The 12,966-nt window shown below is 32.6% G+C and overlaps 1 protein-coding gene across 3 annotated transcripts in view; it reads right to left on the bottom strand.

Moving 5' to 3' along the window:
* Positions 1-12,966, bottom strand: part of ITGB3BP (integrin subunit beta 3 binding protein) — a 65,561-nt gene that overhangs the window by 38,118 nt on the left and 14,477 nt on the right. For all 3 annotated transcript variants that reach the window (XM_031465292.2, XM_031465293.2, XM_031465291.2), the window contains exon 2: positions 9,843-9,885. In XM_031465292.2, coding sequence (XP_031321152.1) covers positions 9,843-9,885 — 43 coding nt within the window. The remainder of the gene's footprint in view (positions 1-9,842; positions 9,886-12,966) is intronic.

Here is a 12,966-nt window from a genome sequence, read left to right as displayed (position 1 = left end):
TTAACAGGAAAAATAAAAGAAAATACTGGCTAAAAAGTCAATACACTGGTGTTTCTGTTTTTACTCATTGTTCCACAATGATATCACAATATTAATTTTAATATTAAAGACATCACTATTTTATTACTCTCTTGTACTGTATAATGCTCAAGAAGTTTTTAATGATATATTTTCACAGTTATTAGCACTCCTTCATATGTCCTCACATTTTTCATAATATAAAGTGAATACCACCTCAAATATATTTTTGTTTACTGAAGTATGATTTACATATAATAAAATGCACATATCTTAAAGCGTTTGGCTTGATGAGTTCCGGCAATTGTATACACTGATGCCACCACCACTCAAGATACAGAACACTTCAATCATCCCAGAAGATTCCCCAGTACTCACTTCCACTCAGTTCTCACTCCACAGCCCAGAACCAACCACTTTCTAGTTCCTATAACCACAGATAGTTTTGCCTATTATTGAATTTCATATAAATATATAACATTTGTGTTTGGCATCTTTTATTCAACATGTTTTTGAGATCATCTATGTTGTGTGTGGCAGTAGTGTGTCCCTTTTTATTGTGAGTACTATTCCTTTATATAAATATACCAGAATTTGCTTTCCTATTCTCCTGTTGAAGGACATTTAAGTTATTTCCAGTTTGGGGCTATTATGAATTAAGTTGCTAAGAATATTCTTGTATATGTCTTTTTGTGGATATACGATTTTGTTTCTTTGGGAAACCTAGGAATGGAATTACCAGGCTATAACATGAATATAGATTTATTTTCTATATGTGAAATAAAAGCTAAATAGTTCTCCAAAGTGTCTGTATCATTTTAAACTCCCAGCAATGAATGACAGTTCCAGCTGCTGCACATCCTCACCAACCTTTAGGCTGTTTTAGTCATTACAGTGTTGTTTTTCAAGCTATTCTGTTTTGTTGTTGTTATTTAGCTATTCTAGTGAGTGGGAATAGTATATCTTAGTTGTTTTAATTTGTATTTCCAATGATTAATGATGTTGAACACTTTTTCATGTGCTAATTTTCCATGTAAATATTTTGTGAAGTGTTTGTTCAAGTTTTTGTACACTTTTTATTGCATTGTCTTTTTATTTTTATTTATATAGTCTAGATACAGGCCTTTTGTCAGATAAATGCATGACAAATACTTTCTTCTCAATTCATGGCTTGCCTACTTATTCTCTTAGTCGTGTCTTTTGATGAATAGAAATTTCTAATTTTGATGAAGTCTAATTTATAAATTTTTCTTCTACGGTTGATATTTTTTTGTGTTGTATGAAATTTTGTCTGCTCTCAGGTCTCAAAAATAGCTTCTTATGTTTCCTTCCAGAAGTGTTATGCTTTTGGCTTTCATGTTATATCTATGATACTTCTCAAATTAATTTTGGTATAACAAGTGATGTAAGAATTGAGATTATATTTTTGATAAATCTTATTTCTAATGCTGTTTTGGGGTCATATTATCTTTACAGTTGACTAAATTTATAAATGTTCTTAAATATTGGGTTGACTCAATAGGAAAAAAGAAAGTCATATACATTGGGTTGTTGATTGCCTCTAGAACTCTTGAATGATTTGTGCAAAAAAAAAAACCTGAAGAAGCTTGGAATCATGTCATCCCTTGTGCCCAACCTTGAGAGTTAAGACTATTTCTTGATGTGATTCATGACAAACACTTTTACTGGTGTATAGATGAACCAAACCTACTTAATCTATCACAGGAAAAAGACAAGCAATGGGGGAGTTTCAAGTAGAAAGAGGGAGTGGGAGACCAAAAGGGAAGATGAATGTGTATTCAAGTCACTTGGGAACTTTTATGTAGGTGAAAAAACTTAAGTCAAAATTTATGTTTAATAGGAAATGGATAAATGTAACTCCATACTTACTACTAGAAACCAGAGCTTTGCACTAATTCTTAAATTTATGGGGAGGGAAGGCTAGCATGTACCTGGTCTGTTCTCTCCCTGATCCCTTCCTCTCATTTCTTAACTACAGAAGACTGAGCTCCCTTGGGTTTTGGTGACTCTATCACTAGTGTGTGTTTATGGTTGTGCTGGGTACTTCCTTACCTTTCTGCTATTCTTTTGCTATATACTGATCCATTCCCCTTCCCCTTCTTTTTTCTGAGAAAACACAATGAATAAGTAAATACTAACTAGTACTGAAAAAAAGAAGATGTAACAATTATAAATAAGTAAATAAATAAGCAAACATACACACATATCTAGCAAGAGGGCCCCAAAATACAAGGAGCAAAAACTGACAGAATTTAAGGAAGAAATAGAAAATTCAACCATAATACTCAGAAACTTCAATGCTCCACTTTCAATAAAAGATAGACCAACTAGACAGAAAATCAGCAAGGAAAGAGAAGACTTGAACAACACTACATACCAACTAGACCTAACAGACATCTAGAGAACCCTCCACCCAACAATAGCAGAATACACATTCTTCTCAAGTGCACATGTAACATTTGTCAGGATAAGAAGATATGTTAGACCATAAAACAAATCTCAGTAAACTTAAAAAGACTGAAACCATATAAAGAATGTTCTCTAATTACAATAGGATGAAATCAGAAATTAAAAACAAAAAGACATTTGCCCCAAAAAAAGAGGACATTTGGAAAATACGAAAATACATGGAATTTAAACAACACACTTCTAAATAACCAAACAAAAAGGAAACTATAAAATACATTGAGGAGAAGAAAAATGAAACACAACACATATAAAAATGTATGGGATGCACAGAAAGCAGTACTTATAGGGAAATTTAAACACCTACATTAAAAAAGAAGAACGCTCTCAAATCAATAAGCCAAACTTCCACCTTAAGAAACTAGAACAAAGAGCAAACTACATCCAAAGGAAGAAGAAAGAAAGAAATAATAAATGTGAATATTAAAGAGAAAACAAATGAAAAAGAGAATAATAAAACAGAGATCAACAAATTCAAAAGTTGGTTCTTTGAAAAGAAAATTGACAAATTTTTATCTAGACTAACCAAGAAAGAAATCAGATTCAAATTACTAAAATCAGGAATGAAAGGCAGTATATTGTAACTGACCTTGGAGAAATAAAAGGGATTTTAAGAGGTAGATACTATGAACAATTGTATAATAACAAGTTAGATAATCTAAATGAAATGGACAAATTCCCCCAAATACACAACCTACCAAGATTAAATCATGAAGAATGGAAAATCAGAACACATCAATAGCGAGCAAAGAGATGAGATCAATTCAAAAAGACCTGTAAAAAAAAAAAAAAGTGCAGGACCAGAGACATTCATTGCTGAATTCCACCAACATTTAAAGAAGGATTGACACCAATCCTTTTCAAACTCTATCAAAAAGTAGGCAACACTTCCTAACTCATTCTATGAGACCAGCATTACTCTGATACCAAAACCAGAGAAATATCTTACAAGGGGGAAAAAAAAACAAACTATAGACTGATATCCCTAATGAAATGCAAAAATCCTCAACATTCCTGCAAACTGGAACCAGAGATAAAAAAAAGAATTAATACATTATGACCAAATGGGGTTTTTCCTGTGAAAACAAGACTGGTTCAACATACAAAAACCAATCAATGCAGCACAGCATATTGAAAGAATAAAGAAAAAAACCCCACATGATCATCTCAATAGATACTTTAAAGGCATTTGATAAAAATCCAATATCCTTTCATGATAAAAATACTATCAGACTAGGAATGGAAGGGAACTGTCTCAATTTGACAAGGGGCATTTAGGAAGAACTTACAGCTAACATCATATTTAATGGTAAAAGACTGGATGATTTCCCCTCTAAGATTAGGAAAAAGACAACAATATTTGTTCTTGCCACTTCTATTCTACATTGTTCTGGAGGTCCTAGCCAGGGCAATAAATAAGAATAAGAAATAAAATGCATCCAATGGGAGAGAAAGAAGTAAAACTATTTCTATTTGCAGATGACATGATCTGATATAAAGAATATCCTGAATAATCTATAAGAAAGTATTAGGGCTAATAAACAAGTTCAACAAAGTTGCACAATACATGATCAATATATAAAAATTAGCTGTGTATCTATACACTAGCAAGGACCAATCTAAAGTGAAATTATAAAAACACTTACATTAGCATCAAAAAGGAGAAAATACTTGGGAATAAATATAACCCAAAAGCACAAGGCTTGTATACTAAAAACTACAAACCATTGTTGAAAAAATTAAAGAAAATAAAAATAAATGGAAATATATCCTATTTATGTTCATGGTTTAGAAGAATTATTAATGTTAAAATGGCAAATTCCTCAAACTGATTTGCAGATTCAGCGTAATTCTTATCAAAATTCCAAATGTCTGTTTTTCAGAAATGGACAAAGTGATCCTAAGATTCATATGGAATTTATAAGGGATATGGAATATGAGAAGCATTTTTATCTTGAAAAAGAACAGCAAAGTTGGATTCACACTTCCTAATTACAAATTTAAAGTAATTAAATTTTTTTATTTTGAAAACTTACAGTAATCAAGACAGTGTGGTTAGTGGCAGGCCAGACCCACAGACAAATGGAATCAATTTGAGAGTCCAGAAATAAATCCAAATATTTATAGTCAACTGATCTTCGACAAGGGTTCTAAGGCCACTCAATGGGGAAAATAATAGCTTTCAACAAATATCACAGGGACAACTGAATAGCCACAGGCCCCTACTGCCATACTATGTACAAAAATTAACTCAATTACGTCTTTGACCTAAATGTAAGTGCTAACGCCATAAACTCTTAGAAAGAAACATAGTGAAAATTTGTATTACCTTAGATTGTGCAACAGTTTCTTAAACATGACACCAAAAGCAAAAGAAATAAAAGAAAAATTAAACTGTACTTCATCAAAATGTAAAACTTTTGTATATCAAAGGATATAATCCATAAAGTGAAAAGATAACTCACGGAACTGATGAAGTATGTGCAAATCATGTCTGGTAAGGTAACAGAATTCAGAATACATAAAGAATTCTTATAACTCAACAATAAAGACAAATAATCCAATTTAAAAATGGATAAAAGATTTAAATAGATATTTCCCCAAAGAAAATATAGAGATGGTCAATAACTACATGAACATCAGAACATTATCAGAGAAATGCAAATTAAAACTGCAATGAGACATCACTTCACACATAGTAGGATAGCTGGAATCAAAAAGCCAGATGAAGTGTCGATGAGGATGTGGAGAAATTGGAACCAGCATACTGTTAGTGGGAACGTAAAATGGTGCAGCCACTGTAGAAGAATTTGGCAATTTCTCAAAAAGTTAGATAAAATTACCATGACAACTCTACTCCTTAGATATGTAAACAAGAAAACTGAAAACATGTTGATACAAAACATACAAAAATGTTCATAGCAGCATTACGCATAATAGTCAAAATGTGGAAACAGCCCAAATGTCAGCTGAGGAATGGATAAATAAAAGGTGATATATCCATACAAAAGACTAGGATTCCATAAAAAGGAATAAAGTACCGTTACATGTGACAACATGACTAAACCTTGCAAGTGTTATGCTAAATGAAAGCAGCCAGTCAGAAAAAGCCACATGTTGTATGATTCCATTTACACAATATGGTCAGAATAGGCAAATCCATAAAGACAGCAAGTAAATTAGTAGTTTCCAGGGAATGAGGAAAGGAAGAAATTGGGACTGATAATAGCTATGGAATTTCTTTCTGGGGTGACGGAAATGTTCTGAAATTAGATAGTGGTGATGGCTGCACAACGTAACAAGTATACTACAAACCAATGGTGTATACTTTAAAATGATGAATTTCATGTTATATGAATTATATCCCAATGAAAAATGCTGAAGCAGAACTGTCAAAAAGTATACTAGATAACTGGAGAATTTGAACAAAGATGTTTATTTGATGATTAAAGAAATACTGTTAATTTTGAGAGACATAGTACTCTTATAGTTTTTTTAAAAATCTTTATCTTTTAGAAATAATTGCTGAAGTATGTATGGATGATATCGATGATGTTTGACATTTGTTTCAAAATAATCTAGTATGGGGGGTACTGAAGTATGCATGGGAATATAAATAAAACAAGATTAGCCTTGTGTTGACAATTATTGAAGCTAGGTAATGGGCAGTGCATTCTCTGTAATCAAAATTCTCCCGAATCAAAAAGTAAAAACAGTAACTGTAACTGTAATGAAATGAGTAACTGTAGTGAAATAAGGGATCTAGAAAACAATCATCAATGAATTAAAAAAGAAAACATTAGAAGATTGACAGGGAATTTTATTATGTGTAGAACAGGTTGATAACACCTGAAACCAATAATCAAGATCATTGTGTGCCTCCTGAGGTAATGCAAAAGGAAATACAGATTACCTATGAGGCATTCTTACCAAAAATTTGAACCAGAATCTAATTAAGCTGCTAGCTTTGACTGTGAGTTTTATAGGAAATATGAAAATTAGAGAAATCATTTAAATGACACCACAAGAAAAGAACCAAATCTAGAATGTGGAATATACTTATAACAAAAGTTTCAGTTTTTCAAAAAAAAATAAACTACAAGAAAAAGGGTGAGATATAAAAAGATTTTAGAAGAACTAAGATACGTAAGAACCACTACAATTTGTACACCTTGTTTGGATCCTGATTTTACTAAGCCAACTACAAAAGGACATTTTGAAACAACCATGGCAATGTGAATATGGACTGAGTGAAAGGTATTAACTAAGGAATTACTGCTAATTTTGTAAGGTATGATAACAGCACTATAATTACGAAAGAAGTTGTTATCTCTTAGAAATGCATACTGAAGAATATTCTGATGAAATAATACGTCTGGAATTTGTAAAATTCTAGGAAAAATATTCAGATACATATATGGTATATATATACACACACACACAAACATATGAAGCAAGATTAGCAAAATGCTGATAATTGTCGAAGCTGGGTGGTGGCTGCATGGGAGTTCATTATCTTATAAAAAGGTAAGGAAGGAAGAAAGGAAGGAGAGGGTAGGAGCGAGAGAAGAAAGTAGTAGACTGGAACCAGATCAGTAAGTAAGCCAATAGAATGTGAACTATAAAATTCCTAGTGCCCTCAAGTCCAAAGTTTTAATTTCAGGAGTCAGTGGAAGCCTTATCTCAGAGAGATAAGATAAGGTTAGATCGTGGGAATAATCAGACTTAGAAGTATCCTACTAATGGTCATGGAGTAATTTCGACTGAGTATATATGTCAAATCAGCAAATCTCTCCAAAACCTGCTCTGCCATTCCTTCTAGCAAGGCCAATTGAGTTGGCCTTGGTAGGTATGCTCCTTCCCTTCCCACATGTAACATCTGCTTCTCCCATTCCTTCTCTGAGGTGGCCTGAAAGAGATTAGGTCAAGCTGGCCAGGTATCTGACCAGGTAGCCAGTTGTTGCTATATATTCACCTGGACAGCCAGTTTGTAATAGTCTGTAATAAATAATTCAACTTCATTTCTGAAAATTCATCTAGAAATAGTGCTTGGAGTGCAATAACTTGAGCAATCACAACATTGTAGGTAATGATGTATCAAAAACTTCATCACTCCCCTCTAGCCCCCAACAATGTGGGAGGTTCAGCAAATAGTGGTACTACTTGTAGTATATACTCTATATATTAAAGGACGATCACAGGGGATGATCCATACCTCTGTTTCTCCCATTAGGAGAATTATAAGGAAAATTACTTTCACAGACTTGCCTTAACATCATGGAGCACTATTTTCCATAAAAGTTTGTAGTCGCAGTGGGAATACTGGGATTTGTGAATTCTAAATATCTGTGGGAGAGGAAACACCAGTTGTTTAGGATGAACAGGCTCCACCTCAAACAACTGGCATATAAGGATCATCTCCTTTCCTTGGACACCAGAGTCTTTTTTCCTCAACATCACATTGGTAAGGCAAATTGACCACAAATTTACTACTAGTTTCTCTGTAGCTTCACAGTAATTAGGTACTCTTAGAATTATAGGTGTATGTTGTATGTCCTGAATGTCTGATTTTCCTTTGCATGAGCTAAGGCAGCCTCAATCAGATCACTGGCATGTGGGAAGATTCTTGGGAACCAGGCTGCTTCAGTACTAAGTTGTTACTGGAGTGGACAGAAGCATAAATGCAGCTAGGGAAATAAGCCTAGACTTAGAACCAGAGCAAAAGCTGTCAGATGTAAGAGCTACAAATAAATGATGAGGCAAGAGTGGAAAAGCTAAAAATATCGGAAATAATAATAAATATTAGAAATAGGTCAGAAAATAGAAATGTTGAAGGCCCAGGTTAGGATGCTAGGAATCTGCATTTAGCAGTTGGTGGCCATGTGTTACCAAGCTAAGTCAACTGGTTTAAAAGTACAGAATTTGGGCCAAACACAACAATATATTTTTCTAATACAGGATATTAGCTGTGTCACTGGCTACCTTGATATATCCTAATCTGGAGGAAAAATGGATAAAAAGCTTGCCATGATGACAACTGTACTCCATGAAAAGAATGAATTCCTAAGTGGCCATTCTCTTCCATTCAAATAATGTTACCACCTCCCAAAGAACAGTTTTGGGGCAGGAAAGGAAAGTATTTCATTTCAAGCTGGACTACTCGTCTACCAAAATACCATTCTGACCAAAGAAACAGATGCAAAATTACAGTCACAGCTGCATTCTGTAAAGAACAAGTTGGATAATGGTATTCTAAATTGCTAATTACACCACTAATGATTTTTTTAGTGGCATTGCAGTATTTTGCCACCTTTGTTTAAATTTTTTAAAAAAGCATCTAGGACGTTTTAAAAATGGTAAATTGTTAAATACCAGTGAGTCTTCCAAAGAGAAATTCATACAAAACCCATTTCATGAAATGGCATTCTCATATGGGATTTTGTAGGAGCCCATTAATTGACTAGCTATTTGTTTTAATTTACTTTCTCACCAATTTACTTGCATTTAAAATTACTAAGGCTATAAGTATCTCGGTATTAGTGTTTGTATCCAGATCCATTGTTGGTATGAAAAGATAATAAGCCAACATATGTCATCATATGCTGGCATAGGGAATGTGCTGTGACTAGATTTACAAAAAGTAATAGCAATAGTACAAATTTTATTTTTATTGTGACAACCATGGTGAAATTTACTACAGTGTTAGTATTTTATTGTTTAATCATGCCAGCAGAGCTGAGGGAGGTAATTACATTTTGATATAAAATTGTTGTTAATGTTTTTATTTCAATTTAGCAGATTACAGAATGCAGATTAAAGCATTGCCATTGCTCCATCTTATTTCTTGTACATTTAAGTAGCAGAGTATTTTTTCTATAAATAGTAAATTAATTTCTACTAAGTTATTTCATTAAGGTTTCTAAATAATTTGCCTCTTAAATAAAAACCTCAAGCTGGCCAGGAATTTCCATATATGAGATTTACAAAAAAAAAATTTATATGTAGAAAATGGTATACCAATCACAATTATGTCACAATGTGGGGTTTTTTTGTTGTTGTTTTTGGGTATTTTTTACATTTAGTATAAGGGTAAATTAGCTGTTAAAAAATTAAAAACAAAATCTTTTTTTTTTCACTTTCTCTCTCTTTTTTGTTTAATTTATTTTTTGGTGAGGGGAGGTAATTAGGTTCATTTATGTATTTATTTCAAGAGGAGGTACCGGGGATTGAACCCAGGACCTTTTGCATGCTAGGCATGCATTCTACCACTTGAGCTATATCCTCGCCCCAAAACAAAATCTTATTACACAATTTCAAACTGATAAGTAAATACTTACATTTGCTTTTAACAGACCATCCAATTTCAGTGATCTTTTAACTCTGCAAACAAAATATTTAAAGCAATCTTAGATTTAATACGCTTTAAGTAGCCAAATATTTAAGAGTAATATTTTATATAAACAAAGATTCTAAGTTACTTTCACTAATTAAAGTAGAATATCTATGAAGGTAATTTTTGCAATGATGAAACTGGTTTTTTTTAATAGCATATATCAAGATGAAACCATAATTAAATATTTAAATAGATTTTCTATATGTGGTTTTATATAAATGAACTATCATACAATTCAAACATTAAAGTTTTATTTTAAAATAATATCAGTAAAAATTAATATTTTTGTGTTTTAAAATACCACTAACAAAAAATTATACAAAAAAGCAAAATAATTTACATACCTTCAATGGAGATGTTGTAAGTATATTATTTGCAGAAATAATGCACTCAGTATTAAAATAAAGGTATGAGCAAGGTGAAAAAGTTTTGCACATTATTCTAGCTTTAAACATGATTCAGTGCTACCAGACTATGACTTAACTGAGGAACAGATGCTCTATGTCTTTATAAGTCCCCAATCCATAAGAAACTATTTTTTGTCTCCTTCACTAAACTGATTCAGGAACACGCCAGGCTCTCTCTGTGCAAAATCTGTTCTGCTAAACTGGATGCCCAGCTGTTGGTGACAATGCTTAGAAAGGAAAGCTGAATATTTATAATACTTTATTTCGTACAGCTGTCTTCTAAAGAGCAGTCATCAACATTTTATTGAATGCAGACTAAATGCTCAAAGGAGAAAAAGGTCAATATAAATTAAAACTAGTTTTCCCAGTGACAAGTGCTGCGTTAAAAGTACTTTCTTGATCCCTGAGAAAAGGAAATTGTTTTTTAAAATATTAGAGAATTTGAGCATGAAGCAAAAAAAATTTTTTTATTTTGTTTTGTACTACATAAAACAAAATGGTTCACTTAATTTTGCTATTATACCTACATTAGCCTATCACACAACATTATTTCTTGAGATTAACTAAATTGGTTTAAAGAAAAACTCCTATCTTTTAGAGGTCCACTTGAAATTCATTTAGTGTGAATTCTCAACAAAGCAAGAAGAGAATAGAGGTATGAAAAATAAAAATGGCAGATAATCCCAAAATGTACTTATATTTAGCTTTGGAATATATATTGCCCTATTCAAGTGTGTGAGATGTTTTTGTATTTATAAAACTTCAAAAGTAGAAATCAAAAACTAAAAGTACACAATATACTATTTTTTATCCTTTCTTTTAAAAAAATGGCTGTTAATATGCAATGCCACGTTTTAGTTACAAACCCCACCCTGAAATTAACTGTTCAAAATATTATTGCTTTATTAGTGGCAGTTGATTCTTAGAGAAACTAAATGTTTGTATTTAAAAGGTTTCTAGTTTAGATCTTGTTTATCTAAAAAGCTCAAGAAAATATGTAAAAATACGAAAGTGAGCTGAGTTAGACTGTTATCTCCCATTCTAACAGTTTAGTGAGAATTTGAAAACATGATTTATTGTGGGTAATATGGCTTTCAGGTAATTCAGGCATCTAATCCTGAGTCATAAAAACACTTAATAGACAAGCCGAAGAGAAATCTAAGAAATCACTTAGTTCCTCCAATGGGGAAGAGCTGGTGTGATATGCCCACCATCACATAGCCTGAGAGAGAGAAACTCAGATTTCAGGTCCTGTTCAAAATTAATCCTTGCTGAATTGATGGGAAGGAGTTAAAGAAGAGCAAACCTACTAGAGGAATTTATGACTATACATTCTTACCATTCTGTTAGAACTGGGCCCAGTGTCAAGATATCAATTATTAAGTTAAGCACTTACTATACGCTTTTACCCTTTTTTTAAAACCCATGAACAACTATAACACAAACATGAGATGATATTAAGTGGATTAGGATGATGTTGACAGAAACAAAGAGGAAAAGATAGATGAAACACACAAAGGAAGACAGGCAAAATTTGATTAGATATGTGAGATAAACATTTTCCTAATGTATTTATTCATTTGCTTCCAGTATTAGTTAACAATTAAAAATGATATATCTCCAATAGTTTTGAAAATTTTTAAGCAGCTCTTGTGATTACTACCCTAGTTTTAAAAAAATGGGCACTCAAAGAAGGGCAAAGAACTGAAACAGACATTTCTCCAAAGACTGTATACAAATGGCCAGTAAACACATGAAACAATGTTCATTATCACTAACATTAGAGAAATGCAAATCAGAACCACAAGATACCACTTCACAACCATTAGGATGGCTACTATCAAAAAATAAATGTTGGCCAGGATAAGGAAACTGGAACTCTTGTGCTGGCAGGACTATAAAATGGTATAGCTGCTGTGGAAAAGTTTGGCAGTTTCTCAAAAAATTAAACATAGAATTAACATATAATCTAGCAATTCCACTTTTGACTATATATCTAGAAGACCTGACAGTTGGGATACAAACAGATATTTGTACCCGCATGTTCACAAAAGCATTATTCACAATAGCCAAAAGGTGAAAGCAATGCAAATGTCCATTGACACAGGAATGAGGAAACAGAATGTGGTGTGTACATACGTGTATATAGGTATTATATGGATATCATTCAGCCTTAAAAGGAAAGAAATTCTGATACATGCTACAACAAGGATGAACTCTGAAGATATTATATTAAGTGAAATAAGCCAATCAAAAAAGGACAAATATATAATTCCACTCAAATGAGGTGCTTAAAACAATCAAATTAATAAAGACAGAAAATAGAAAGGTAGTTACCAGGGGCTGGGAAAAGGGGTGAATAGGGAGTTAATGTTTAATGGGTAGAAAGTTTCAGTTTTGCAAGATGAAAAATGTTTTGGAGATGGATGATGGTGACAGCTGCACAACAACAAGAATGTACAGTTGACCCTTGAACAACACGGGTTTGAACTTTGAGGGTCTACCTATACTCGAGGTTTTTTCAATAAATATGTACTACAGTAGTACACAATGAACAGGTGAATCTGTGGATGCAGAACCAGGGATACAGAATGCTGACTGTAAAGTTATGGGTGGATTTTTGACTGTAAGGAGAGTTGGTTCCACTAATCCCCAAGTTAT

The sequence above is a fragment of the Camelus dromedarius genome, chromosome 14 (assembly GCF_036321535.1).
Source record: "Camelus dromedarius isolate mCamDro1 chromosome 14, mCamDro1.pat, whole genome shotgun sequence".
NCBI lineage: Eukaryota > Metazoa > Chordata > Mammalia > Artiodactyla > Camelidae > Camelus > Camelus dromedarius.
The sequence above is the reverse complement of the archived record's forward strand: the minus strand, read 5'-3'. Positions and strand labels throughout refer to the sequence as shown.